General features: G+C 46.5%; 1 protein-coding gene across 1 annotated transcript in view; it reads right to left on the bottom strand.

The window, feature by feature from the left end:
* Positions 1–23,280, bottom strand: part of RNF43 (ring finger protein 43) — a 62,452-nt gene extending 39,172 nt beyond the window's left edge. Inside the window, exons 1-2 of the mRNA XM_051809584.1 lie at positions 22,256–23,280; positions 21,246–22,156 (exon numbers count right to left, since the gene is read on the bottom strand). Coding sequence (XP_051665544.1) covers positions 21,246–21,482 — 237 coding nt within the window. The 5' untranslated portion in view covers positions 21,483–22,156; positions 22,256–23,280. The remainder of the gene's footprint in view (positions 1–21,245; positions 22,157–22,255) is intronic.
* Positions 23,281–25,717: the final 2,437 nt, after the last annotated feature.

Genomic DNA, 25,717 nt, shown 5'->3' with positions numbered 1-25,717 from the left:
ACAATATTCATTTCATAAGCACCTGGGAAATTCAAGGTAAGGAAGTTAATCCAGAGGATGTTGTAACACCAGAGATACAGGAATAATGCAGTGGACTGGACTAATCTATATTTAATTGCATGAAGGAGTTCCAAAGACCTATGGGTTGAAATTCCACGCAGGTATGGAAAAAAGTATGAAAAGTTACCAACCAACCACTGATCCGTGGTGATGCCAGAGACCAGGAAAGGCAAAGGGAGGTGAGGAAGGTTACAGAAGTAGAAAAGCACAGTATATATATATATATATATTCAAATCCCCCTATTTCTAGGAAAGGAATAAACAAATAAATAAATAAATGAATAAAACTACACTCTCAAACCATTAAAAGGTAAGAACAAGGAAAAAAACATTATAAAAAGCAAATGAGAAGGTAAAACGTTCCGGGGGGACCCAAAAATTGTTGAGAGATCTCCTGCCAGAGGCTCGGAGCAAACCTACACCATGGAGCCCAGGACTTGAGCTGGACCCCAAAGCCCAACAGTGAACAATAAAGGAATGGAGAATACCCCAAGGAAAAGGCAACCTTTGAAAAGTGGAGCTCGAATCCAAAGGCTGAGAGCAGCAAGGGCTGTAATTCTGACAAGTTAAGGAGACTGGTCGAAAGAGAAAAACATGCCAGGGGCTCCCATACAAACAATAAAGCCTTTTTCAACACATCAGAAGCAGGGAGCCTATTAGTGAGTCTCTGTGGCCAACAAATAACTCAGGAAATGAAAGATGCACTCGAAAAATATCTGCAAAAAAAGCTAAATGAATTGTTTGCCTCGTGGGCCACTGCGGGGGGAGGCAGGAAGTTCCCATGCAGAGCCGTTTTCAGCACGGCCATAAATGACTCGGGAAAAGGGGAAATTAATGAGGTGACAAAATGTGCAGATGAAACAATATTGTTTTGGAATTATCCGAATCTCCAAACGCAAATTTTGCCATTTCCAAGCGATGGGGAAGACTCGCACGGAGGGCCTGGGGCCGCTCGGCGGACGGTCTGCTGAGGAGGCCAACAGCTCCCACCTCCTCCCACGCTCCTGGCCACGCATTCCCAACGCCTGCCCCATCCCTGACTTCTCCATGAGCTCACGGGGCTTACGAAAACACCAGAAAAATGATCACAGCGAAGAAAATCTGAGCATTTTCCGCGGTTTTAATGAGCTGGACAGGTTTGGGAAAGGGTCTCGCAAGGCCCGGGGCCACAGCAAGTGAGGGATGAGTCATGACATGGAAAGCAGGGGTGGGGGAAAGCAGGAATTAGGGAAAATAGAGGAGAGCAAGCCTTCTTCAGCAAGGAGCCATCAGCTGGGATCAGCCACACGTGTAACTGCTGCTTAAATGGCTCTGTGATAGGAGAGAGGTGAAATTCAGTATCAGGGAGCACGAAGGGATGTGCCTGGGAAAACAATCATTCCAGCTGTAAAGCCAAGAATATAGACTTTAAAACAGTCAAACTCAGGAAAGTTTCTGGAGCCTTTTCTGATAACATCACACTACTGGTGTGCACTGTATATATATATATATATTTAAATATATAAATATAAATATATATATTTAATTAAATATATAAAAATATATATTTAAATATATAAATATAAATATATATATTTATTTAAATATATAAATATAAATATAAATATAAATATATATATATATATATATTCCTGCCCTATCCAAAAAAGCAGATGAAATTAGGACTATATGGGAAGAGAGGACTGGAAAATGCTGTCCATGGCACACTTACAGCCCAGCAGTCCGTATGGAAATGTTCCCACTATCTCAGCGTGTTAAAATGTGGAAAAGGGCACAGGGAGCAAAAGTAGGTAGGTAGGAAAAAGGTGGGAAATGGTTTGTGGGTAAGAAGAGCCCAGGATGCCCCACCCAGAAGAGGAGAATGTCTTGTAAAGTTGTGAACACTGAAAATAATACAAATATTGAACATTTATTCACTATTCTTCGCCATGCAAGGAGGAAGGGGCACCCCAGCCCTCTGCCAAGGAAAAGGTTTAAAGCAAACAAAAAGAATTCTTCTCACATTCCCTGATGACAGATGATGTGGAGATATAAAAGATCCAGGTAACCACAGGGGCAAGATCCGTCCCAGGGAACAATCCAAGCCTGTGATTCCCAGCCTGGGTGGACCCAAAGCCTCTCTCTGACTGCTGAGATTTGGGAAGATGGACCCACCTCGATCTTTCTCTCTTCCTGGGCTTTTCTCCTGACTTCAAGCACGTGACCATGTGTAGTCCACGTCCTTGCTGAGCTGTTGCTTGGTATCCCTTTAAAGATAACCCCAAAAAACACTGGGCCCCTACACGCTTCATCTGCCCTGTCATAGACACCTAGACTGTATCAGACCAGCTGATCCAAGAAATCCTAGTTCCTTCCAGTGGCTTTCCATAAAAGGTAAAACTCCTCTGCACAGAAGACAACTTTGGAGAGGTCAAGACTCACAGTAAGGCCTGGATTCCCTGAAGAAAGAAGCATCATGGAAGATCTTATTTTTCTCTTCTAGGTAAATCTCTTCTTTTACTTCTAGATAAAGGTAACTTTGACTTCATGTTCTCCCCTAAGTGTAAGAAAACTATTATTTTAAAACCAGCAAAGCAAGTCACTCATCAGCACAAAAACCCTGACCCTGTGGAGATGCTGGAAACACAATTTATGGAGGTGGGTGCTGCTCAGTGCAGATGGGAGAGGGTCAACACCACCTAACATCAGAGAATGGTTTGGGTTGGAAGGGACCTGAAAGACCATCTTGTTCCCACCCCCTGCCAGGGGAAGGGACACCTTCCACTAGCCCAGGTTGCTCCAACCTGGCCTTGGACACTTCTAGGGATCCAGGGGCAGCCACAGCTTCTCTGGGCAACCTGTGCCAGGGCCTCCCCACCCTCACAGGGAAGAATATTTTCCCACTATCCCATCTGACCCTGCCCTCTGGCACTTTGAAGCCATTCCCCCTTGTCCTGTCCCTCCATGTCCTTGTAAATATTCTCTCTCCCCCTTCCTTGTAGCTCCTTCAGGTCCTGCAAGGCCACAATCAAGTCACCCCGAAGCTTCGCTTCTCCAGGCTGAACAATCCCAATTGGTTATTGCTGGTTTTTTATTGCTAAAAAAAAACCCCAAACAACCAAAAACCAAAGAAGAAAGGCAGAACCTACACAGAATTAAACTCTTGACTCAGGCTTTAGTACTTCCTTTAAACCTGGCTCCAGGCTTTGATGTCAAATAATTAAACCAAGCAGGCAGTTCAGCAAGGCCGGGTTTATCGTGGGTATCTCTGTGGGAGGCTCCAGAAGAGAGTCACTCTCCTGCTGCCCTCACACTGGTTTAGCTCATCCTTGTTCACCTCCCTTTCCAGCACATTTGTGAGGTTCCTGGACACCTCAGAGGAGTGAAGATGAACATAATAATCTGTATTTCTTGGCTCCAGGCAGGATTACACCAATATAAACATTGAACACTGTCCCACTAAGACCGAAACAGCATTACCAGGCAATAAGAAGAAGGAGAAAAACCATTATCAACTTGACTTTTGGTCAGTTATCCAAATTTACAACCTCGGTTTCTCATTTGATCCTTCCAGGCAATAACAGGTAAAAGTACATTGCATTCTTATGCTACTGGCAAGGCAGCCATCTCCTCACTTCCAGGGGAGATTGCACTGTGGTTATCCAGGGATTTTTTATCAGGCAGGATCATGACACTGAGCTCTGAGGATGCAGAGTGGAGCTGAACACTTGCCCAGCTCACTTTAAGAGAGTGTATCACATCTGGCTTCAAGAGACAGAGTTGTTTCCTTGTTTATTTGATGTAGAACTTCAATTACTGCCTTTTCGTCATAAATTCCTTTATGGTTTGAATCTTACATACCCTCACACCCATTTCTTCTTCTGTATTGCTCTGCAGCATGTCAGAACAGTGGCAAACACTGGGTTGACAACACCTGGATTGAATTTTCAGGGGCTAAATGATTTCAGTGAAAGAACTTTGAAAACCTGAAAGAAACTCAATTCCCACCTCAGTGGCTGATGATGTCAAATTTCCAGGCATCTGGTGAGCAGCTCTGTTTACACAGGCTGTGTCTTTGGGGAGTGAGTTGAGAGAAATTAGTGCCTTTTTTATTTTTTTCCCATTTGATGCTCTGGGGAGCTTTTAATGAATTACCTGAGATGATAATATGATTAAATGAGGGCTCTATGCAGCGGGGTGTGTGGGCTGTACACTGAGATCTTGATACCTGACCAGAAGAGCCCAGGAAATCGGTCACTAGAGAAGGCAATTACTGAAATGAAGGCAAAATACGGAGAGATTGTTATCTTGTTAAAACATGGTGGAAAACAAAGCAAAACAAACCAGCGAAACTAAGAGAAACCCCAAAGAGATCAGCTTACAGGTGCAGCCTGGGTGGGAATGGCAGATATATTTCCCTGGTAAGTATATTTGAAAGACAGTTCAATCCCTGAAGTTACTCTTAACTCTGGCAAAACACACCTGAATATCCAAATTTCAAGATGAAAGAGAAATGACTTTGAAACTCAGAGTCCTCCCCCTCCACCAGCGCTCACTGGGTGAACACATCACTCAGCTGGGCTTTTGAGTAAGAAAAGAGTAACTTCTACAAAAACATTTGATAAACAGGGTATTTCAGTTTGTTCTTTACCCAAACATGTTTCATTTCTCAACCAGAGGGAGAGGTTTTCTTAGTGAATAATTCAGGTAGGTGTAACAGCCAGACTTCAAACATTTACATGGACAAGACTCTATGCCCAAAATTTCACAGGTGAAGAATAAATCAGAAAGGCCCTTGAGATGCTCACAGGTTGTTCTGTTCTCCTCACCTTGCCCTAATCAATTAAGTTGAATCATTCAATAACTACCCATTTAACTGGGAAAGTCAATCAAATGGAGATACTTAGATTACTTCTTTCCAGCAATGCTACTGCAGGTAACAAACACCAAATCCTGCACCATCATAAACAAGACCTGCCACCAGCTCTGATACCTCATCCACGTGGGAAATGGACATTTTAATGTGACCAGATACAGTCACAGACACCAATATAATCCAAGAACAAAGAGCTCAAAAAATACTCAAAGGATGAGGGACTTGTACCTTTGAAAGCACCGACTGAGAAAACAACCAAAGGTCAATGAAAGGACAATATCGTGATGAAATAACAAATTAACATACCCTGCCAGACTGATATCATGGTCAAAAGGTCAGATGTGATCCTCTGAGTACAATCCAGGCTGAGGAGATCGAAGATCACAGGAACTGCCATAGTGGATTAAAGGAAATCCTTAACATACACCCAAACCATGGACTGGTTTGCCAAGAGGCAGCCAAGTTGTCACTGACCTCTCCAGGCAATGTGATCCCTCCACCAGGACACAGAAAAGGTACAATTCAATGTAAAATCATCCTTCAAATCTGTGCTAACATAGACACATTAAAAAAAAAAAAAAAATCCCCAAAGGTCTTAAAATTCAGCAACTTTCACCTGAGTTCCACACAAACTTGAGGGAAGGCCAGGAATACTCACAAAACACCCACAGTTCTCCAGCCCACCTACTTAAACCTATGTTCACACAGATGCTTAGCCAGAGTTTATAAGGTACTAAAAGTCTCTCAAGGTTCTTAGCATGGTCAACAGAATTAAATAAACATCAGGAAGTTTGCCTTCATGGAAACATCGGCTTCTCAATACCCACATTCATCTTGTTTACTCAAAGCACCATGTCCACCCAAAAATACCAGGTTTTTTTCCCCTCACTTTGTAAGTCATGGCACGAGGTCAGATTACTGCAGTAGAAGAGGGAAAACCACCATTAAGCAGAGTTCTCTGGGATGTGTGTTATCCACAGGGATGTACTCACAATGGGAAGCAGGGACAGACTCCCTCTCGGTGAGCCTGCAACTCATCCCAACCACCAGACTCCAGTGGAAGCAGGACAGCAGCTCACGTGGATTTGTGCTCTACATCTCCACACAGCCCAATTACTACCACTCATCTTCTTTTCTTCTTCAAATGACAATGCACATCCATATTCAGGAGCTGAGGAACTCCAAGCAGTAATTCCCTCTCCGTCTCTCCCCACAAGAAGTGGGGAGGGGCGTCTCAAGCATTTCAGAGTTGTCTGCAAACCACAACCTGCCTAATTTGGCATCATTCCTGGAAGCATCAGCAATGGCATAGAGTTTAATGGAACTCCACATGCCATGCAGATACCAGGAATGGAGAATCCTCTGGAGAAGCTACCGAACAACTTGACCTTTGGTGGAATTCCCCCATGGCCGGAGGCACAACACGCAGGCACTATCACATCATCTGATCCAATATGTTATGCAATTGCCAGCATCACTGCACCTCTTTATCTCCCAGTTCACGAGACAAATGAACAGAGGCCACCTGACAGGTTTGGTTCTGTGTAGATGAGGAGGAGATGTTCTGCTCGACATCAGTGTCTGAGGAGACAAACCCCTCTGTCCTGCAGGTCTGGGGCTCGCTGGGGGGGAAAAGAAGAGCTATTTTCTGGCTCCAGTGAAACCCAGATATGACCTCAGGAAAGCATATAAGAAACCTTATCTGGGAAGGGGGACCAAAGACACTGGATGTTAGAAATGCAGCAGTGGGTCCTTCTCACCCTCTGGCAGAACTTTGTGCTACCAGGAAAGTCACATCCCAGAGCATGGTCAGGATAATACAAAAGCTGCCACAGGCTCATGCTACTGGGATGTCTGGGTGGAGAGATCCTGCTTAAGAAGGATAGAAGTCAACAGCCTCTTACCAAAGCTCCCTACAGAATTTTAAAGGACCACGGGATCAAAGAAAATTGGAAATCCCTCAGACGGACAGATGGAGTTGCCCAGGTATCTGCATTGGTGCAATCTGCACATCACTGCTCACGAGGCCCAGGGGACCATCCAGAACCACTGAAACACAGGGATGAGAGGCCCAAGAGGAGAGAGACTTCATATAATAACAACCAGTGCTGAGCACCAAAACCTGGAGGGAAGAGCTCAGAGGAGGGACTGGAGCAAATGACTTGTCTTCTGTGCAAGTCAGGCTGGGAGGATGGGCAAACTCCTCTGGTGCCTCTGACATCAGTGTTTCCTCAGCCTGTCCCAGCCAGACCAAAGCCTGCAGGATCACCATCCTGCCTTATCTCGCAGTCAGCTTCCAGGGAAGGAGGATTAGACAAGTATCAATTAATGCCTCAGGCTACAAAATCCAGAATGTGTTTACCAGGAATCCAAGGAACAGGATGGCCTGTAGGCAATGGAGCCAGGACTTGTTGGCACCTGAGGAAGTCAATTCTGCAGAGCCCCTTATTTCTGCAAGCTGCCCCTTTGGGCCTTTATCCCACATTTCTCACTTGTGGCCTGTCAGCTACAACAGTTTTCTGCCACTGGAGCAGTCAGCATTCCCAGTGCTGGGCTCCCACCAGGCCCACTGCATTCCATGGCTTGAGACAGGAAGGACAAGACCTCAAAATATCCTGTTTGACATTACCTGAACAAGGAGACCTTAAAATGCAAATTCCAGAAGTGTTTAGGTTGGAAAAGCCCCCTGAAATCATCAAGTCCAACCATCACCCAGCACTGTCAAGGCCACCACTGACCCATGTCCCCAAGTGCCACATCCACATGGCTGTTAAACCCCTCCAGGGATGGGGACTCCACCACTGCCCTGGGCAGCTGGGCCAGTGTCTGATCACTCTTTCTTTGAAGAAACTGCCCCTAATATCCAACCTAGACTGATATGGTTGGCAAGGGTTTGAAACTACTTGAAACACCTCCCGGGTGGGGGAAAGGTTTTAAGTCCCAGAACTAGTTAACTGATTTATTTATCTGATGTCTCCAAATAAAACAGACCTTTGTAAAAAGCACAGAGTACTTACAGCCACTCAGGGCACATTCAGGGGCTTCACTAAATTACCAGTGTAGAGTCATTCAGCTGAAGGCTGCAGGGTTATGGTTGGGTTTTTTTTCCCCCACAGTCCTTTCTGTTTCGAGACAAATGTTGGTTTATGGTTTGACTCAACGATCCTAAAGATCTTTTCCAACTTAATTGACTCTATGGTTCCACATCAGCTGGACTTGGTCACCAAACCCCTGATGTTTGCAGGTCACCTTGATTCACTCTCAGGGAGAGAGGGATATGTCAACAGACCTTTAAAAAATACATATTCTCTAACATGTAGAGAGGCTCTTATTTCAAACACGGGAATATCTGATTGTTACTAAGATACAGTTCTCACAAAGACAAGCTAATTCCTGAGAGCATGCCCTGATGTCCCACCTGAACCTCCCCTGGTGCAGCTTGAGACCATTTTCTCTTCTCCTGTCACTTCTTACCTGGTAGAAAATTTGTCACCTGCCCAAAAATGATGAGGGAGGACAGAAATGGCAGACACAGGTGGAAGGAGGAAGATCCCTCGGTTATATCCTGAGATCTGGTGCGCAGGGCAGGGTGTGCAGGAGGTGCCCTCCGAGGTTTAGCTAGACAGAACTGGGAATAGTTTTGTCACAGGTTCCAGAATGTGGAGGGGAATGATATTCCTGATGAATGCACCCAGTATTGGGGTCTTTCTTCCAGTACCAAAGATGGAATTCCTGAAGAACATAAGCAGCACATGAGTTCTTCATGAGTTAAAGACATGGTGCATCCTGCTAGTCTGCACCATGGAAGAAAGTCTCCCACAAACACAGTTACCTCTTTAGCAGGACTGGAATTCCAGAGGCACACTGGATGTACCAAGTTAGGAATCACATCCAGTGTTGCCTGCAGGACAATTCCTGCTATTCCTGAAGGCTATTTAGACTCTCCAATGTTAGGAGAATCAGACTCTAATTGAACACTTAATCACAGATGGAGAGATGCATGAAGTACAGAAAATATCTAATAAAATATATAATATTTAAATATAATAAATATTACTCAGCCATTCTGCTAAAAGTTGGCTGCACAAACTCTGAACTTTGCCAAAACTGGAATATCCAAGGTGGGGCAGCATAATTCAGGAGGATAATGGTTGTGCATTCAGTGTAGAATACTAAAAAAAAAAATATTAAAAAATTAAGAGGGTGTTTTTTTAAACAGGATCCTGAGAAATCAGAAAGCCGTGGTGCACATGCCAGAGAGGAAGACAGGCTTTACTCCAAAGGGGCACCACAAACTTAGGTGGGATGAGCATCATGGAGAGGCCAATTTGCTTTGCAGCAATTAAAGATGAGGCTCAGCAGTGAATGTTTATGACCAAGAGCCTCCACATCCCATCTGTGTTCATGAGGAACAGCCAGACTGGCCCTACCACGGATGGGACCATCTGCCTCTGGTTTCACTGAGATTGAAGTCACCGTGTGATTCCTCAGGAATACCAGATTCCCTCCTCCACCCCTTCTGCATTTCAGGCTGTAAGTGAGCAGGGCATGGCTGGACACAGAGGGGGACAAGGAAGAGTCATCTTAGCCAATCTGAGCAGCAGACTTGAGAAACAAGACCCTACAGCAACATTAGGGTTGATATTTCATCAGGTGGGTATTGTTGCATCAAAAACCAGACAGAAGCACAAATGATGGAATTACAAAGGCTATTATCCCATCAGTGGAGCACAGCTGAGGGGATGATGCAGGCTGAGGGTGAAAAGGGATAAAAATGTACATCCAACAACGTTGGATAGGACTTGGAACAACCTGGTCTAATGGAAGTTGTCCCTGCCCAGGGCAGGGGGCTGGAATGAGACGGTCTTTGAGGTCCCTTCCAGCCCAAACCATTCCAGAATTCTATGATATGAAGGCCAAAGTGCCAAGGGCATCAAACACGGGTTTAACAGCACCAGCTGAAAGCTACATTTTGAGGAGATTTGCAATAATGGAACCCAAAGAATGGTGCAGTGCCTTCTTTGTGAACAAACAAGTCCATGAGGGATGGTGAAGGTCGTACTTATTGTAGTTTTTCCACAGAGACTTGCCCAAGCAGAGCAGGGGTGGCCTGGAAGGGCTGCTGCTGAAGGTGATGGGGCTCGAGGCTGGAAGGTCTTTTGCAGGAGAGGAGGATGGAGGAGCAGCAGTGTGGATTCAGACCAAAGGTCCATCTAGCCCTTGATCTTTGCTTTGACATGTGCCAACAGTGGATTTCTGAAGGAGAAGTACAGACAGGACAAGCTCATAGGGCTTCTCCTCAGGACACTCTCCAAGTCTCCAACATTTTACAGACCCCCTGAGGCAAAACTGGGACCGGTTATTTCTCACCCATGGATGGAGTCTTCTCCCATTCATTAGTTCCAGTGGTTTCTGAACCTCTGTAAACTTCCAGCATCTACAGCAGTTCCTGCAGTGAGGGATTGTACATGTTAATTGTACAGTGCATGAAGAGCACTTCCCTTTGAATGTGGCTCTCAGGAGCTCTGTGTGATGCCCCATCATTTTCACACTGAGAGAGACTTAACAGTCAATCCCTATTCATGACTCTGTGGATCTTCTTCATATCACCCTTTGGCTGCCTCTTTTCCAGCCAGAAGAGAATTAGTCCAGTTAGTTGTTCCTTGGATGAAACACATTTTATGGTTTTTTTTTATCCCCCTGTTCTCCTCCAAACCTCTTCCAATAGAGCTGCAGCTTTTTTACAGGGAAAAGGAACTTCACACCATGTTCAGCATGTGGATGTATCCTGGATTTCCACAGGAGATGAAAGACATTCTCTGGTTTATTCCCTCATTTTTTCACTCCTAAGGCTTTGTGTTCATGACAACCACCACGTTCCAAGCTGACACTCGCATGGACCAATCTGTTGTAATCACAAGACACAGTTGTGGCAGTGAACAAACCATCACCTGAATGTGAAGAAATGACTCATTCTCCATGTTCTCCTTAAGTATTTAGTCTCATGAGGTCCTTCTGCAATAGTTGATCCTTGTCTTCATCACTTCTAATCAGTTCATCTATTGGAAAGCTCTAGAACATTGCCAAGAACTCCGTTTCCATGTGCTCCTCAACACACAGGACAGCACCAGCTCACCCACCTGCAGAACTGCAGCATCAGCTCCTTCCACAGGGAAAATCTGCCAGGTATCCCTACCACCTGCTTCTTATCTTCCAAGAATTATTTATCCAGGAGCCTCCTTCTTGATCCATGTCTCAGTTTCCCTGAAAGCCTTTGCATTTTGGAAATTCAGCTGGACCTGCCCGGCTGGTGCACGTGTGGACTCCACGTCCACCCGTTACACCCCGCGCTACAACTCCTATCAGCTTACTCCTCACAGCTCTTACAACACACTGCTCTGGGCTTGTGTGGATGACTTGGGGCCCAGAGAAAAGCTGGAATCACATCAGCCACCGTCCAGGGATTTTAAACGAGAGTTCACAGACAAGTTAATAGTTCAGCGATTTCATCCTCCACAACTCCTGGGTGAACAGCACCTGATCCCGGCGGCTGATAATGGTAATTGTGTCTATCTCCAGCACCATCTCATCTCCAGACATTTCAGCCTGAGACAGATGAAAGCACAGAGAGAATTGCATTCATTTTTCTGCCGGGAGTTTAGCTGCCCTAAGTGCATTTTTCAGACTTGAATTTTTCATAGATCCTACACGTTGTCAGGCTGCTGATGTGACTGAAGAGAATCTGGCGTTAGCTTTTTAACATTTTCAAGTTATTTCTCTTCTCTTTTCACTAGGTCTTCACATATTTTTAGCTTCTGGGTTTTTTTTCTCATTTTACCAAATTTCTTGCCTTTTCAGGATACTTTCTTACCCTTATGTTTATATATACCCTTATCCTGATATCCTTTTATCATTTTTCAAGTATTCCTTGAGAGTGACATTTGATCTCAATTCCTACAGTACTGTCCTTAAATACTTTGATGCCAAGGATATAACTCTTAGTTGGCCTCCCAGCTTCTTTTTAACAATCTTATTTGAGTTCATGTCACCCCTGTCTGAATTAAAACACATCTGGGGATGATTTTTGGTTTCTCTCTCAACATCTCTGCGGGAAAAAAGTACATGATTGTCACTGTCACAAAGTGGCTTTTCAAAAGCAGGGTTTTGAAGGAGGAGTTGGAAAAGGCCAAGGCCAGCATGGTTTCTCCTTTCTTGCTTCCCTGAAGCAAGAAACACAGATTATTTGATGATCTTTTTGAACACAGGGGCTGTGTGTTGTACAAGCCCGTGGGGTTTGTCCACCGCTCAAATGAGACATGCTCCTCTCCTGGAGGCGTGTGCTTTGCACAGAGTTTACAAACAGCAGCTTCTGGTGCTCTTGGGGGACAACACAGGGATCAGAGCTCCTCCAGAGCAGGCAATGGAAAGACCAGATAACCACAGAGAAGGATGGAGGAGAGCCAAGGGTTGGAGGTAAATGATGCCAGGCAATGGCCTAAAGCAATTTGTGAACTGCTGGGGATCCACAAGAGCACTTACAGAAAAATAACCAGAATAAACATCGTCCTAAGCAAAAAGAAAGATGAAAATTGGGAAAGAAAGACACTTGGGAGAATAGATGAGGAGAAAAAAAACTAGCTGAGTGGAACTATATGACCTGGGGCATCTTATGCTTATGGGAATGAGACCAGGTGAACTAGAGGGTAACGGGGAGGACAGAGGCATTTCTGTGGCCCCAGGGAAAGGTTTGGAGAGAAGTCTCCAGTGCTGGCACTCAGGGACCATGGGCACCCACAGTGTGGCTGCAGAGGAGCACATTCCATGCCCCATGTTCCAACAGGACCTCGATGGGACAGAGGAATAGCTGAGGTACAACATGACAAGCAGAAGAGGGGGAGCTCTCATCTCTTCAGGATCTCTGTGAGGTTCCACTTATTTTGGAATAAAAGTGTCTCTAAATAAAAAGTTGTTGAGGTCATTTTGTGAGGAACAGGACTCAGGACTGGAGCAGTAAGAGATGCACATATAACCATCTCTCTTACTATAAAACACAGCCAAGGCTGGGTTTGTGAAGCTCTATCTCTACACTGGATGGTGATGTCCAGTGATGTAACCTCTGATCCAAACTGACACACAGGAAACTGCAGGAATTGTCACAATTCACTCTGTTATTTGACTTTCATATTCTTAGAGGTGTTCCCCACATTTAAACAATCCCAAAGCAACATTTTAGTGCAGGATCCTGCACAAAATTCAATGAATGAAAGAACCAACGTGACCCACTCAATACTCAGACCTCCTCAACTTGGCTCTTCTGCTCTACCATGTGGTGATCACCCCATACCCCTTTCAGGCAGTGTCTTCCCTGTGCCTGCTCTGCTGTTATCGGGCTTTTTGGCCTTTTTAAGAACTGCTTCACATCTGTAATAGCACTGGAGTGCTGTTCATTTTTTATATCTGGATCCAACTCAATCCCAGGGTCATTTTCCCCAAGTTTCTGTGGGGGATGTGTCACTTCCACAGTGCTGCTCCAATAGTCCTGAGCAAATCCACCCTGCCCAACACAGACCCCTGCTGCTGAGGTGCTTTGGGAGTAGGAAGCCAAAAACTAGTCTTTCCTGTAATTTTGAACTAGAATTCACACACCTTTTATCAAAACAATAGTAATTTTAATCCACAAACTGCTTTGCTTACACTCAAAAGTAACATGCCATAACCAAACTTGGTAAAAAAAACACTTTTAATTTGCTTCACAGTGTTTATGGCCAGAGGAATTAATTCAGCTCCCCAGTCAGAACTGCTGTATTTGACAATCCAGTACATCTCTGCCACTGCCCTGATGCTGAGCACAGTAATAAGCATTAGATTAACCCATTTGATCACTGGAGACCAAATTACTGAGATGGAGAACAAAAGAGAGATCAAAGGGCCACTAATGCCCTTAACCAGCCCCTTCAGGGATGGGGAAGTGACGAGGTGAGAACACATCCGTGGATCTGGGCAGATGATTCAGATCTCAACATGCAGAGGAAGAGGATACACACCCAAAATTTCAGATAATTTCAACGGGGTGGCTGCAGGGGGGGAAGAGAGTCTTCCACTGGAATCTGGCAGCACGGGAGTAACCCTCCAACCCAAGCACATCCAACACGAGATTCTCTCCCTCTGCTACCTTTGAACACTGACCTACATGTTTTAGCACCTTGTTTTGAGGTAAGGCCAAGCCTTGATGCTCCTAAAAACAAGATGAAAAAGGTCCCAAGACAACTCTTGGCCAACTCCTGCCTGAGCCGTGCTGGCAGCGAGCCCAAGGCTCCGAAGCATGAGATGTGATTATGATTCCTTAATGCAGGCCCAGAGTGTTGTGGGCAAATGAAAGGCTGTGCAATGCTTCCTGTTCCTCAGAGCCAGGGGAATAAGGGGAAAATAAACAGATATTAAAAAATAAATCACAGAACTCAAAGACAGAAGAGACCACCGTGCCCATCCACGCCACCCCTGCCCTGCTGTAGCTCAAGACCTCGAACGGAAGGAAGCACAAAAGGGTGATAAAATATGAATGTGCATTGCTTGAGTGTGATATATTCCCCTGTACTGAGGTTCAGTTTACAATTCTGCTTTGTTTACAACCCCGAATTTCATCCATTTCACTCCTGGCAACCCCTGCAACACAGATTTTTATGATACTCAAGACGACAGGCCTGAAGGACAAACTACACTGCACAGTTCCCATTGCATTTATTTGTTACTTTTCTCATTTTAGGTCAAAAATTAATTGCTTTCAGACTAAGACTTTTAGGGAAAGTCCACAGAAAGCTTTTAGCCATGTTTGAGAGTTCTCTGCATGGAAAAACATAGAGATATAATACATAAAAATGCACATCAATTTTTGTCCAAAGTAAAGTTTGATACAATAGAACTTCTTCTGATCATACCAAGTTTGTGCCATTTGTATTACTTTGACAATTCTGTAAGTTTTCACTGAAAAATAAGGAATCTCCATGCAGTTCAGAACAGCCCTCCATAACCTGTAGGAAATACCTACCAAAGCTTTCACCTGATGGAGGCACAGAACAAAAGGTCATTTCTCTAATGGGTCAGAACCATTCCACCACAAATCCAGCCTGGCTGCAGCCTGAAGGCACCACTGAGACCTGTTTCCCTTCTCCTGTAATCTCACCCCTGTGCCAGCTTATCTTTGGGAAATGTCCACTTGTTCCCTGGATGTATTCCAGGACGGGGTGCGTGGCCAGACGTCCTCTGTTGACTGTCACTCACTCCAGCCCTGTGGATTCAGCCTCCTGACCACGTATCTCTGCTCTGCTCCAGCTGGGTTTGTGTCTCCTGCTCATGCCTGCCCCATGTAATTAATTGAACGTCCTGATCCATCACCCTTTTAGTACTGAAAATCTTCAGGATCAATCTATGCCCATGTCATAAATAACTCTACTGGAAGAACAACCAGCACCAGATGGTGCACTGGGAAAGTTGGGAGATGGAGGTTTAAAGTCCTCTAAACTCCTCAAACAGAGAACAGTTTCCTGCCACACGTTTTCTGGATGAGGAAAGGAGAGGACACACCATGGAAAGCTCCTGCTTAGCCTCTGTATGTGCTCAAGAGAGGGATGGAAGCTCAGCCTCTGTTCAGCCTCGTCTAGCAGCTACTTTTAACTGAGGCTCCCTTCTCTCCATCTGGATTGCAATGGGTCATCTTCCATCTCACACTTAAATCCTGTACCAACACCAAGCCAATGTGCACTGCAGGTTAGACTGGATGCTGTGCCAACCCTACACTCACACTCTACATCCAATTTGTAAGAGATCTGTTTGGGTCAAAAGGTTTCTTTAACACCACCAATGTGCTGGGTGACTACAGCCTTCCTGAGTCACTGCTCTGTGTGCTCCCCAAGACAGCTTTCACTTTCACACCATCCCAGAATGGTTCGGGTTGAAGGGACCTTAAAGATCATCTCATTCCACTCCCTGCCCTGGGCAGGGACACCTTCCACTAGCCCAGGTTGCTCCAACCTGGCCTTGGACACTTGCAGGGATGGGACAGTCACATCTTCTCTGGGCAACCTGTGCCAGGGCCTCCCCACCCTCACAGGGAAGAATTGCTCCCTAATATCCCATCTAAACCTACTGCCTTTTAGCCTGAAGCCATTCCCTCCTGTCCTGTCCCTCCAGGCCCCTGTAAAAAGCCTTTCCCCATCTTTCTTGTCAGCTCCCTCCAGGTACTGGAAGGCTGTAATTGCCACCCCAAAGCTTCTCTTTTCCAGCTGAACAACCCCAATTCCCTCAGCCTTTCCCGAGCAGCCCCTGTGTCCCATCCAAAAACGTGGGGAGCTTTTATTTGATCCACAAGAGCCGTTTGTCTCATTCCCATTTCCCGGCCTGAAGGGTCGTGTCAGAGTCCCACTTTCTGGTGCTGGGGCACCCATTTTTATTGTGCTGCAGTCAAGCCAAGTGGCTCCATTATTGCTGCTTTTGAGGCAGTTCTTGCACATTACTTAACGCCAAGTCGAGTCTGTGTACTCTGGTACGAGCTGTTCCAAGAGGCAGAAATTGCTTCTTTGAACTGCCTCGTATTGTGCTATCTGACCACTTTATTCACAGGTAATTTAAGTCCCCATTATCATTTGGTTCGACTTTCCCATTTCTTTGATCTCTGTCAACATTGTGCACTCAACATCCTTCTGTTGATCCAGGAGCTGGTAGTATAGAAGAATATACTAATATATTTACTTTGCTCTGGGTTGGGAGTGTAACCCTCTATAAGCTGGGGAGTAGTTGATTATAATTCCAACTGCAACACTGGGAACACTCTGCATGTCCAGGGTGATCCCGTTGGGTTCACTGCAGCAATTCCAGGGGTTAATTATCATTGCTGTTACAAACACACACCACACTCCTTCTCTGACTGGATCTGTGACTGATGTTCAGCTTCTGAATTGTACACACCACCTAAAAAATGATGATTCAGGCTCCTCCTCCTCCTCCTCCAATTGTCCCTCATTCTACCCTAACAGATTGACTTGAATGTTTTTTAAAGAATTCATTTCTCTAGGGGGAGAGGAAAGAGGATAATCCTTGGTTTTGGGGCTCAGAACCTTTGGGAGCTTGTTCTGTGTGGGTTTTTTTCAAGTTTGCTTTTATTTTTTTCAAGGTGCTTTCCATCAGTCATAAGTTAAAACAATGAGCTCAGGGGGTAAGTGAAAGTTGACTTTCTCCTACAATCACCTCATTATGCAACTGCTGAGTTTGTGCAGAAGTGGAACAAAGTATTGTGAGACTTGCAATACAATAATGCACGCTGGGAAAACTGGTTATGTACTTTTGTCACTGCCCCACATATCCACAGGAATTTTCTATGTGTAGACATATGAGGTGATTGGTGATCTCTGTAGTAATGTGAGGTTATCCAGCTCTTTTAAAATATCATTATTTGGGACTTTTCCTAAATGTTTACCACTATTTCCCAAACTTTTAGCACTGTTTCCCAAATATCAGCCATGGAACTAGAGACTGTACTGATCCCAGCCACACCACACACATGCTCATGGAATCATCCTTCCCCTGTGTACAAGACTGAGGTTATACACTCAAATAAAGAGCTATTAATGCTCAGTTTTAATGGTGCATCCTTGTATATACACTGTCCTAAACAAGACTTGAAGTGATGAACTATTTCTCAAATGAAAAGGGTTTTTTTTTCTTCCACAATTAGATTTGCATGTGAATTCTGCTGTAATTGGAAAATTGGAAAAATCTTAACTCTTCCCTCAGCTCTCTCCAGTGATTCTCTCCTTTCCTTTCTGACACATTCCTTATTTTCCTGTGTACCTTCAAACCAACATCAACTGTCTGCAGTATCAAGCAGAGGCTGAGGCACGGGCTAGAAGGAAACTGGGATTTATTCCTCAAAAATCAGCTAAAAGAGCAGCAAAAGTATCAAAAGAAGAGGCTGAACACTGGCTATAGCAATCCTGTGAAAGAGAGTTCATCTGCAAACAGCCACAGGAATTGCAATTCCGAATGCACACTCAGTCCTGGGCTGCTCATGGATTGCCCACTGTCATGAGATCCAAACATTCCTTCCAACCTACTCGTCTGAAAGGTTTGGTTCCTCCATCTTTAATACAGGGGCAGTTTTTAAATCCCACGGGACTTTTTTCCAGCAGTCCAGGCTCCTGCAGCAGCCAACAGAATCCTGGAAGGGTTTGGGCTGGAAGGGACCTTAAAGCTCATCCTCTACCACCCCCTGCCATGGGCAGGGACACCTTCCACCAGCCTAGGTTGCTCCAAGCCCTGTCCAACCTGGCCTTGGACACTCCCAGGGATGGAGCAGCCACAGTTTCTCTGGGCAACCTGTGCCAGGGCCTCCCCACCCTGGCAGGGAAGAATATTTTCCTACCATAAACTCCCTAACCTAAACTTCCAAATCTACACTTCCAGCCTGGAAACTGCCAACGAGCTCCCCACGGAGCCTCCCGTGCCCAGCAAGAGTTAAAGCCCAGAGCAGGTGCTCTCCCAACAAGCTCGAGCACCGAACAAGCCTGAAGATGATTTCTGCAAGGAGTCTGAGGTGTTGGGTTTTTTGACCTATAAAGGCTTAAGTGGCTCTGCCTGCTTGAGAAATTCCTCTCCCTTTGCATCACTCTGAGTGCCGGAGGTGGGAACACCGCCGGGGTTGAACCGGCAGGGACAGGCGGCTCCTCCGCATCTTCCTCCCCACACACCAGGGGAACGATGGAAATCCAGGGATTTCCCACAAAAACCGGCCACAGGGACAAGGGATATGAGGGTGAATTCAACACTGGGGCTCTTTTATTACAGATAAAGAGGATATTGTTGAAGGAACACACTACGATCCGAGTCCACTTCTGCAGGTGATCCCGGGAAAACAGAGCATGGAGAAACGAAACCAGGAAAACGTTCTGGGAGAGGGAGCTTTGGAGAGGCTCCATCACTTACTTGTAGGATTGTCTACATTGAATTAAGAAAGTATTTCTAAAAATATATTGACCAGAGCACTATGAAGATAATTACAAGTTAAAGAGAATTTGACTTGACTGTAGGGCCAACTCTGCACCACTGACCCTTGAGCAATCCTATTATAGCACTGACTGAAGGGAGCATTGCTTTGGAAACAGGACTGGGCCTCTTTTCTTCACTTAGGGGTTGGACTCAGTGATTCCTATGGGTCCCTTCCAACTCAGAATATTCTGTGATTCTGCTGAAGCAACTTTTTTCCCAAGCTAACTCTGCAGTTCGTGTTCTCCTGGAAGGGCTAAATGCATCTTACAGGATCTGACATAACCAAGACCTACCCAAAAACGCTGCAAAACCCAGACCTCTTAACTCATTAACTGCAAAGGTGATAATTTTACGTCCCTAAATTATATTTAAAGAACCAATTGTGCAGCTACGTGCGCACAGCCTTAAGTTTATTTAAGTAGGAGTTGCAATGACATCAAAGTTAAGCACGTGACCTAAAGTTTTTGCAAGATTAGGATGTTGACAACCACGTGCAAAATGGGATGTACCAACAAAGCCTAACTCTGGTGCATTTCATGCCCAGCTATCTAAAAGTAAACTGAAAATAATTCCTTCCATTAATTTCTCACTTATTTTGTTCCTCAAAGGTTACATCCCCATTTCCCATTTTCTCTTTCCAGAGGCAGGAAGGCACTGCAGGATCAGGGCCCAAACAACTTCAGAAGTCATTTTTACATTCCGGGTTTCAATATTTAGCAGCAGAATTCGAACCCCCACCACGAGATCTGCACGAGAGGTCACAGGTACACTTGACTAAGCTTTCCCAGAGCACCGTGCCTGGCACCAGGCAAACATCCTGCTGCAGAAGGCACAGCCTGACCCCCATCCCAGCACCGCCACCTGAAACCAGACCCGGAGGACTTCCCGCACTGGATTCACTGGGATACGGAATGGGAGCCCTCACCTGCACGCACAGAGGGGCCTAAAAACAGTCCCAGTGCAGGGCAGTGCCTGTGTACCCAAACTCGTAGTGTTTCCCCAGCCACCTCCATCCTGAGGATGATTTTTAAAGGATGAAGCTGGACACTGTTCACATCTTTGTATTCCAAGCACCTCGCTGCAGTGGCACAAAAATTCCCTCCTGGTATCCCTTGCATTTGGTTACAAACCTCCACACATCCCACAGGAGAGGTTATCATCCTCCCACTTCCAAAAGGTCCCACTCTATACTTTGTGCTCGGTTGCAACACCACTGTAGTTTTTGTAAGGAATAAATATTGACTTTCCTGGACATTGCCTCACGACAGAACAGGACCTTGAGTACATTTGTCTAAGATATTTTTTTTTTTTAGCCTGGTAATATAATTTTATAGCAGAGCTTTCGTTCTGAGGAATTCAAAAGGCGTGGAAAACCATGCAACAAATTGTCCACGTTCATTTTCAGACAGGTGACCGTGTGCTAAAGCTGGTTCAACCGTATTTCTTTTGTTATAAAACTACATAAATTTATTACTTTAAATTTCCAAGCTACAAATGTAATTAAGATTTCAACATACCCCATTTGGAAAGTCCAGACTGGAAAAAGCCGTGTGAAAATTAAGATTTAATGTTAATGAAGGCTATTTTGTCATTTATTTTGTTTGTTCTCAAGAATAAAGCAAATTACCCACAGAACTGAGAGAGTGCACGCCAGGTCTCAGGAAACTGAGCTCAAAACTCAGTGTGTGCAGGAGATGGGGCTGTTCAGTGAATGACTGTGCAGCACCTGCACCTCCCAGCCGGGTGTTCAGATGCTCTTCCCTTTGTAAAGGTCAGAGATCAGCATTAATTCACTTATAAAAATGCCTGGTGGTGACACCACTGGAGCTACTGTGTGGGTAACACTCAGCTTTCGGGTACAGGCAACAAGGAGCAGGGTCAGGGATTCCGGTGGGTGCAGCCTGGACGACTACTGGAGGTGGAACAGCACCCCAGGTATCAGCAGAGGGTGCAGAAAACCACATGGATTTCACAGGAAAAAAATAATAATCCCGTTTTCTGTCAGAAGTTTAACGTTCCAACATGTGACTCGACACACTCAGCTTTATAACATCAATTAAGATATGAAATAATCAGCAGGGAATCAACCGACCACATCCACAATTCAGCACTAACGAGGCGCAGCCACAGGAAGGATCAGCCCTTTGCAGGATCCTGTCCCCTCAGCCCAGAGTGGAACCAAACCCACCCAGGACGAATCCACACCGGGAAATAAACCCCGAGGGAGCCGGAGCAGCAGAGCGGGGAGAGGCCGGACCAGGGATGGAGCGGGATAAAGCGCGGCCGCTCTCACCTGGAGCAGCTTCCCTTCGGCCGGGGTCACCTCGGCGACGTTGGCGAACTCCCCTTCCAGGATGATGGGCTCCACTTTGAGGGGGATCACCCTGATGATGGCCTTCTGCGCCGCCGCCCGCTCCGACTCCACCGCGGCCACCAGCGCCAGCCCAGTGTGGCCCAGTCCTGCCTGCAGGGTCGCCATGAGCAGCCAAGGCCAGAGGACAGCCAGCTGCAGCTGGGGGCCAGCACTCATGCTACCAGCTGCAGCAGCGCGCTCGGGCCACACATACCGTCGGGAACGCGTCCTCACCCCGCGGCGGGATCCAACTGGAAAAGCTCCTTGGGGGGGTCCGAGTGTGTGCTCCCAGAGAGACCCCGGGCACGGCACGGAGGGGCTCGGCCACCGCCAGCGCGGCTCAACGGGCAACGCTGGCTCTCGCCATCGCCGGCCCTCTTCCTCGGTGCCACGTGCTCAAGGGCCGCTGGGAGCTCAGAGGCATATTTTAAACAAACAAACTAAAATAAAATAAAATAAAATAAAAATAAAAATTAAAATTAAAAAAAAAAATAAAAAAATATCCAATATTGCGAGTCCCTCCTCCAGCAGATAAATCCGGGAAGATCAGCGAAGCAGGCTGCGAAGGAAGCAATCAGTTCGGGTCTACGGGAACGCCACGGAGCATTGGGAACTCAGTGGTCCCACGGGGATGAGGTGTGGGGAGGTCTCCCCGCCGATGTGGAGTCCTCGTGTGTCCTGCCCAGGAGTGAGGAAGATCCAGAGGTTCAAAACACCCATCCCAAACACCCTCGAGAGACACCTCACCTCCTTGCCAGCATTTCCCACAGCACAGGCACAACCTTGAATGTTATCTGCACCGATCGGTATCCTTCCCAGAAATCGGGCAGGCGGTATTCCTTGAATTTAGGCTGAAAAGAAAGTTTGCTTCGGTACCATCCCCTTCCAAATGGAGTTGATCCCTTCCATCTTCCTCGTGCCAGAAGTGCTTCATTCGAGACCAGCTTTACCTTTCTCCTAGCAATCCACGCTCAAGAGTCTGACTCCGGGTGCAGTTCTCCAGGGCAATTAATAAAGCACCGAGCTCCTCTTCATAGTTTCCAAGTTCCCAGGAAATAAAAAGGCCCCCCAAACACTTATAAAAGTTTAGACACCAAGCCAAACAGGTATCAGGCAGAAAGTTACGGCGTATCTGGTTTCTCTGGCACTATTTCTGTGCGCTCCCGAGTTCCGGTATGACCGCTTCCAAGCACACGTTAAGAAGATCCCGACTCAAGGCCCCACAAAATAAAATAGAAAGTTCCATGCTCTGCCCAAAGGTCACACGAAACGTAGCGAGGAGCCTTCATAACCGGGAGAATTCAGACGGGAGGTGTTTTCGATTAAAACCGAAGTCACGGTGATCGCACGGCTATGGGGAGAAACGGGGATTTACAAGGGAAAAAAAAAAAAAAAAGCTTTGCAAACCTGTTAGGCTGCGAGCCTGCTGGAGTCCGCAGGGGCCGGGAGGGAATGCTGCTGTAAATCCCGGGCAAAAGTTATTTCCAGTAGCTTAAAAAAGTCGCGTGGCTCTGATGCTGTTCGCGTCCGGTGTTAAGTAAAAAAATTCGGTACTCGTAGCAAAAAAAACCTAAGAAAAACCCAGGGGAAAAACCCTCTCTCGCGCACACGCAGCAGGCAGGTAGGTGCAAGCGGAGCTCCGGAGCCCGAGAGAGGATCCAGCGAGATCAAAGGGAGAAAATTACAGCAGGCAGAGAGCTCCGGGGGCAGGCATGGCTGAAAGCGAAGTGTCCGCATGTAATCGCCCGAGCTGCGCCAGCACCCCAGCGCGCCTCGGGAAAACTTCCAGAGCGCCGCGTCCCTGCCGCGCGGGCGGGCACCGGCTGTGCGGGCGGGCAGGGGCGGCTGGGACATGGGCAGCGAGCCGGCGGCGCAGCCCGGCGGGGCCGGGCCGATCCCGGGCGGCGATGGCGGGGCCGGCGGCTCGCCCCCTGCTCCACACGGGCCGGCCGAGCCCGGGCCGGCCGGCGCTCGTACCTGCGGACACGGGCGGGTGGAGCAGCCCGAGCCGCCGCCCCCGGCCGGGCCGCGGGCTCCCCCTCCCGCCCCGCCGCCCGCCTGCAGCGCCCGGCCCGCGGGGGGAGCGCCGGGCCCCGGCGCGGGGCCGAGCCGGATCCCCGCGGGCTGTCCCGCGGGGCTCTGCCCATCGCCCCCGCGCTCGGCAGCCCTGCCGGGGAGGTTCCAGGGCGGGCTGATGGCAGAGGGCTGGAATTTGGCCGCTCCGGGAGGTGCGGGATGCTGCGGGTCAGAGGTGCGGGATGCTGCGGGTCAGAGGTGCGGGATGCTGCGGGTCAGAGCCGCGGCGCGGGGCTCGGCATGGAGCGGGGCTGCAGGAAACCCACCGGGAACCCCAGCGGGAACCCCACCGGGAACCCCATCGGGAACCCCATCGGGAACCCCACCGGGAACTCCATCGGGAACTCCATCGGGAACCCCACCGGGAACCCCACCGGGAACCCCATCGGGAACCCCACCGGGAGCCCCACCGGGAACCCCACCGGGAACCCCATCGGGAACCCCATCGGGAACACTGACCCACCCAGCCGCTCCAGCTGCCCGGGGAAAAGGGCCCCCAGGGGAGCGAACCGGTCAGCGGCACCCTGGAGGCACTCAGGGAAACGCATAAAGGATTCAGAGTCGGTCCCCTCTTTTGTGAGGGGTTGTTCCTCCTGTCAGCAAGAACTACTGAAACACGAAGCATATTTTCATCTCTGACGGTCTATCACCTGTAATTTAAAACACGGAGAAAATGCAAATCAGCACCCATTTCTGTTAAAAAAATGAATTTATTGTGTTGTAATTTATTTCATTATAAAAGGAACATATATATTCATTTATACCTATTTAAATATCCATATACCTATTAAATACCAATATACCTGAAAAATATCAATATACCTATCAAATATCAATATACCTATAATTATACTATACTATACTATTTACTATATATAGATATATATAGATAGATAGATAGATAGATATAGAACTATATATATATATCAATATAACTATATACCTATAACTACATACCTATAAATATAACTATATATAAAAATATAACTGCATATATAGATAAATAGAACTATATACATAGAAAAATATACATATAAATATCAATATAACTATATATGAAAATATAACTGCATACCTATATCAATATAACTATATATAAAAATATAACTGTATACATAGATAAATAGACCTATATACTTATATAAATATAGCTATATATATAACTATAGCTATATACATACATATAAATATAGCTATACACACATGTAAATATATATATAAATATAGCTATACACACATATAAATATATATATAAATATAGCTATACACACATATAAATATAACATAGGGAGCCCAGCTGGCAGCTGCTGCACATTTTCACATGCTCTCTCTTGTTCCTTCCTTCCCAAAGCACCCCCACTTGAAAGGCACATCTGCCAGCAGATGGAGATCTAGGAAGAAATGGGAATATGGAGTAAATATGGGGCCTTGTGTGTCACACACATGTGCTCCCATCAGGGACTGTAAAACACGGCTCGAAATTGGGAATTTGAGGCCTGCTGTTGGAAGAATAGGAATCCCTTTAGCTGTTCAAACTTTAAATAGAAAACAATAGCAAAAATTATCAGCAAAGTGCTCCAGGATCTTTGCCTTCACTTCCATGGATCCCAACTGCCCAGTGTTAATAACTCTCAAGCCTGGCAGGACCTGCAGGAATTCCTGTTTTGGTGAAACACGGGCACACCTTCACTGACCCATGAAGGGCCCCATGGCCTCACAGTCAGCATGGCTGGGGCCAAGCTCCTGCAGAAAATTGCTGGTGGGACAGAGCAAACAAGAGGCTCTTTTTTTGTAAATTCCCTCAATTCAGGGCAAAATGGGGATATTTCTAATGCTGGGTCAGGAAAGAGAACAAGCCCCCTGATAAGTCTCTGAGAATGGCACCAGGAGAGCTTTAATCTCTCAGCAGAGACATTCACGTCTGAGGCAAAGAACTGCAGCCCTTGTTCTTTCTCTGCACTGACAAAGAGGCTTCATTCCTTCCTGAAATGTTTCAAACTGATGTGTGTTATGAGCTGAATTATTAACCAGCACCATTATCTGGAATCTGGAAACTCCCCTTTGAAGTGAGCAACAGCCCTTCCGACTCCACCATCAGCTCCTGGAGGAACAACTGGGAGAGAAAGAGCTTCCAACTGAAGGAAGAGGCTGAAGGGGCACCGACTTTGGCTCTAAAATGGAACCAAAGTGCTCTTGGTGTCCTCTTCTGTCTCACTAATCTGGGGACATTTGGGTTTTCCCCTTTCATTACTGTCTTTGTGCGTTGTTTGGCCTCAGATGTTCTGCTGCTGGTTTTTCTCCTGTGTCTCAGCAGGTATCAGCAGACTGGTGCAATT

This window comes from Manacus candei, unplaced genomic scaffold, assembly GCF_025592945.1.
Source record: "Manacus candei isolate 608988 ecotype Guabito, Panama unplaced genomic scaffold, ASM2559294v1 h1tg000076l, whole genome shotgun sequence".
Classification (NCBI taxonomy): Eukaryota; Metazoa; Chordata; class Aves; order Passeriformes; family Pipridae; genus Manacus; species Manacus candei.
Note: the sequence above shows the minus strand (reverse complement) of the source record. Positions and strands in the feature narration are given on the sequence as shown.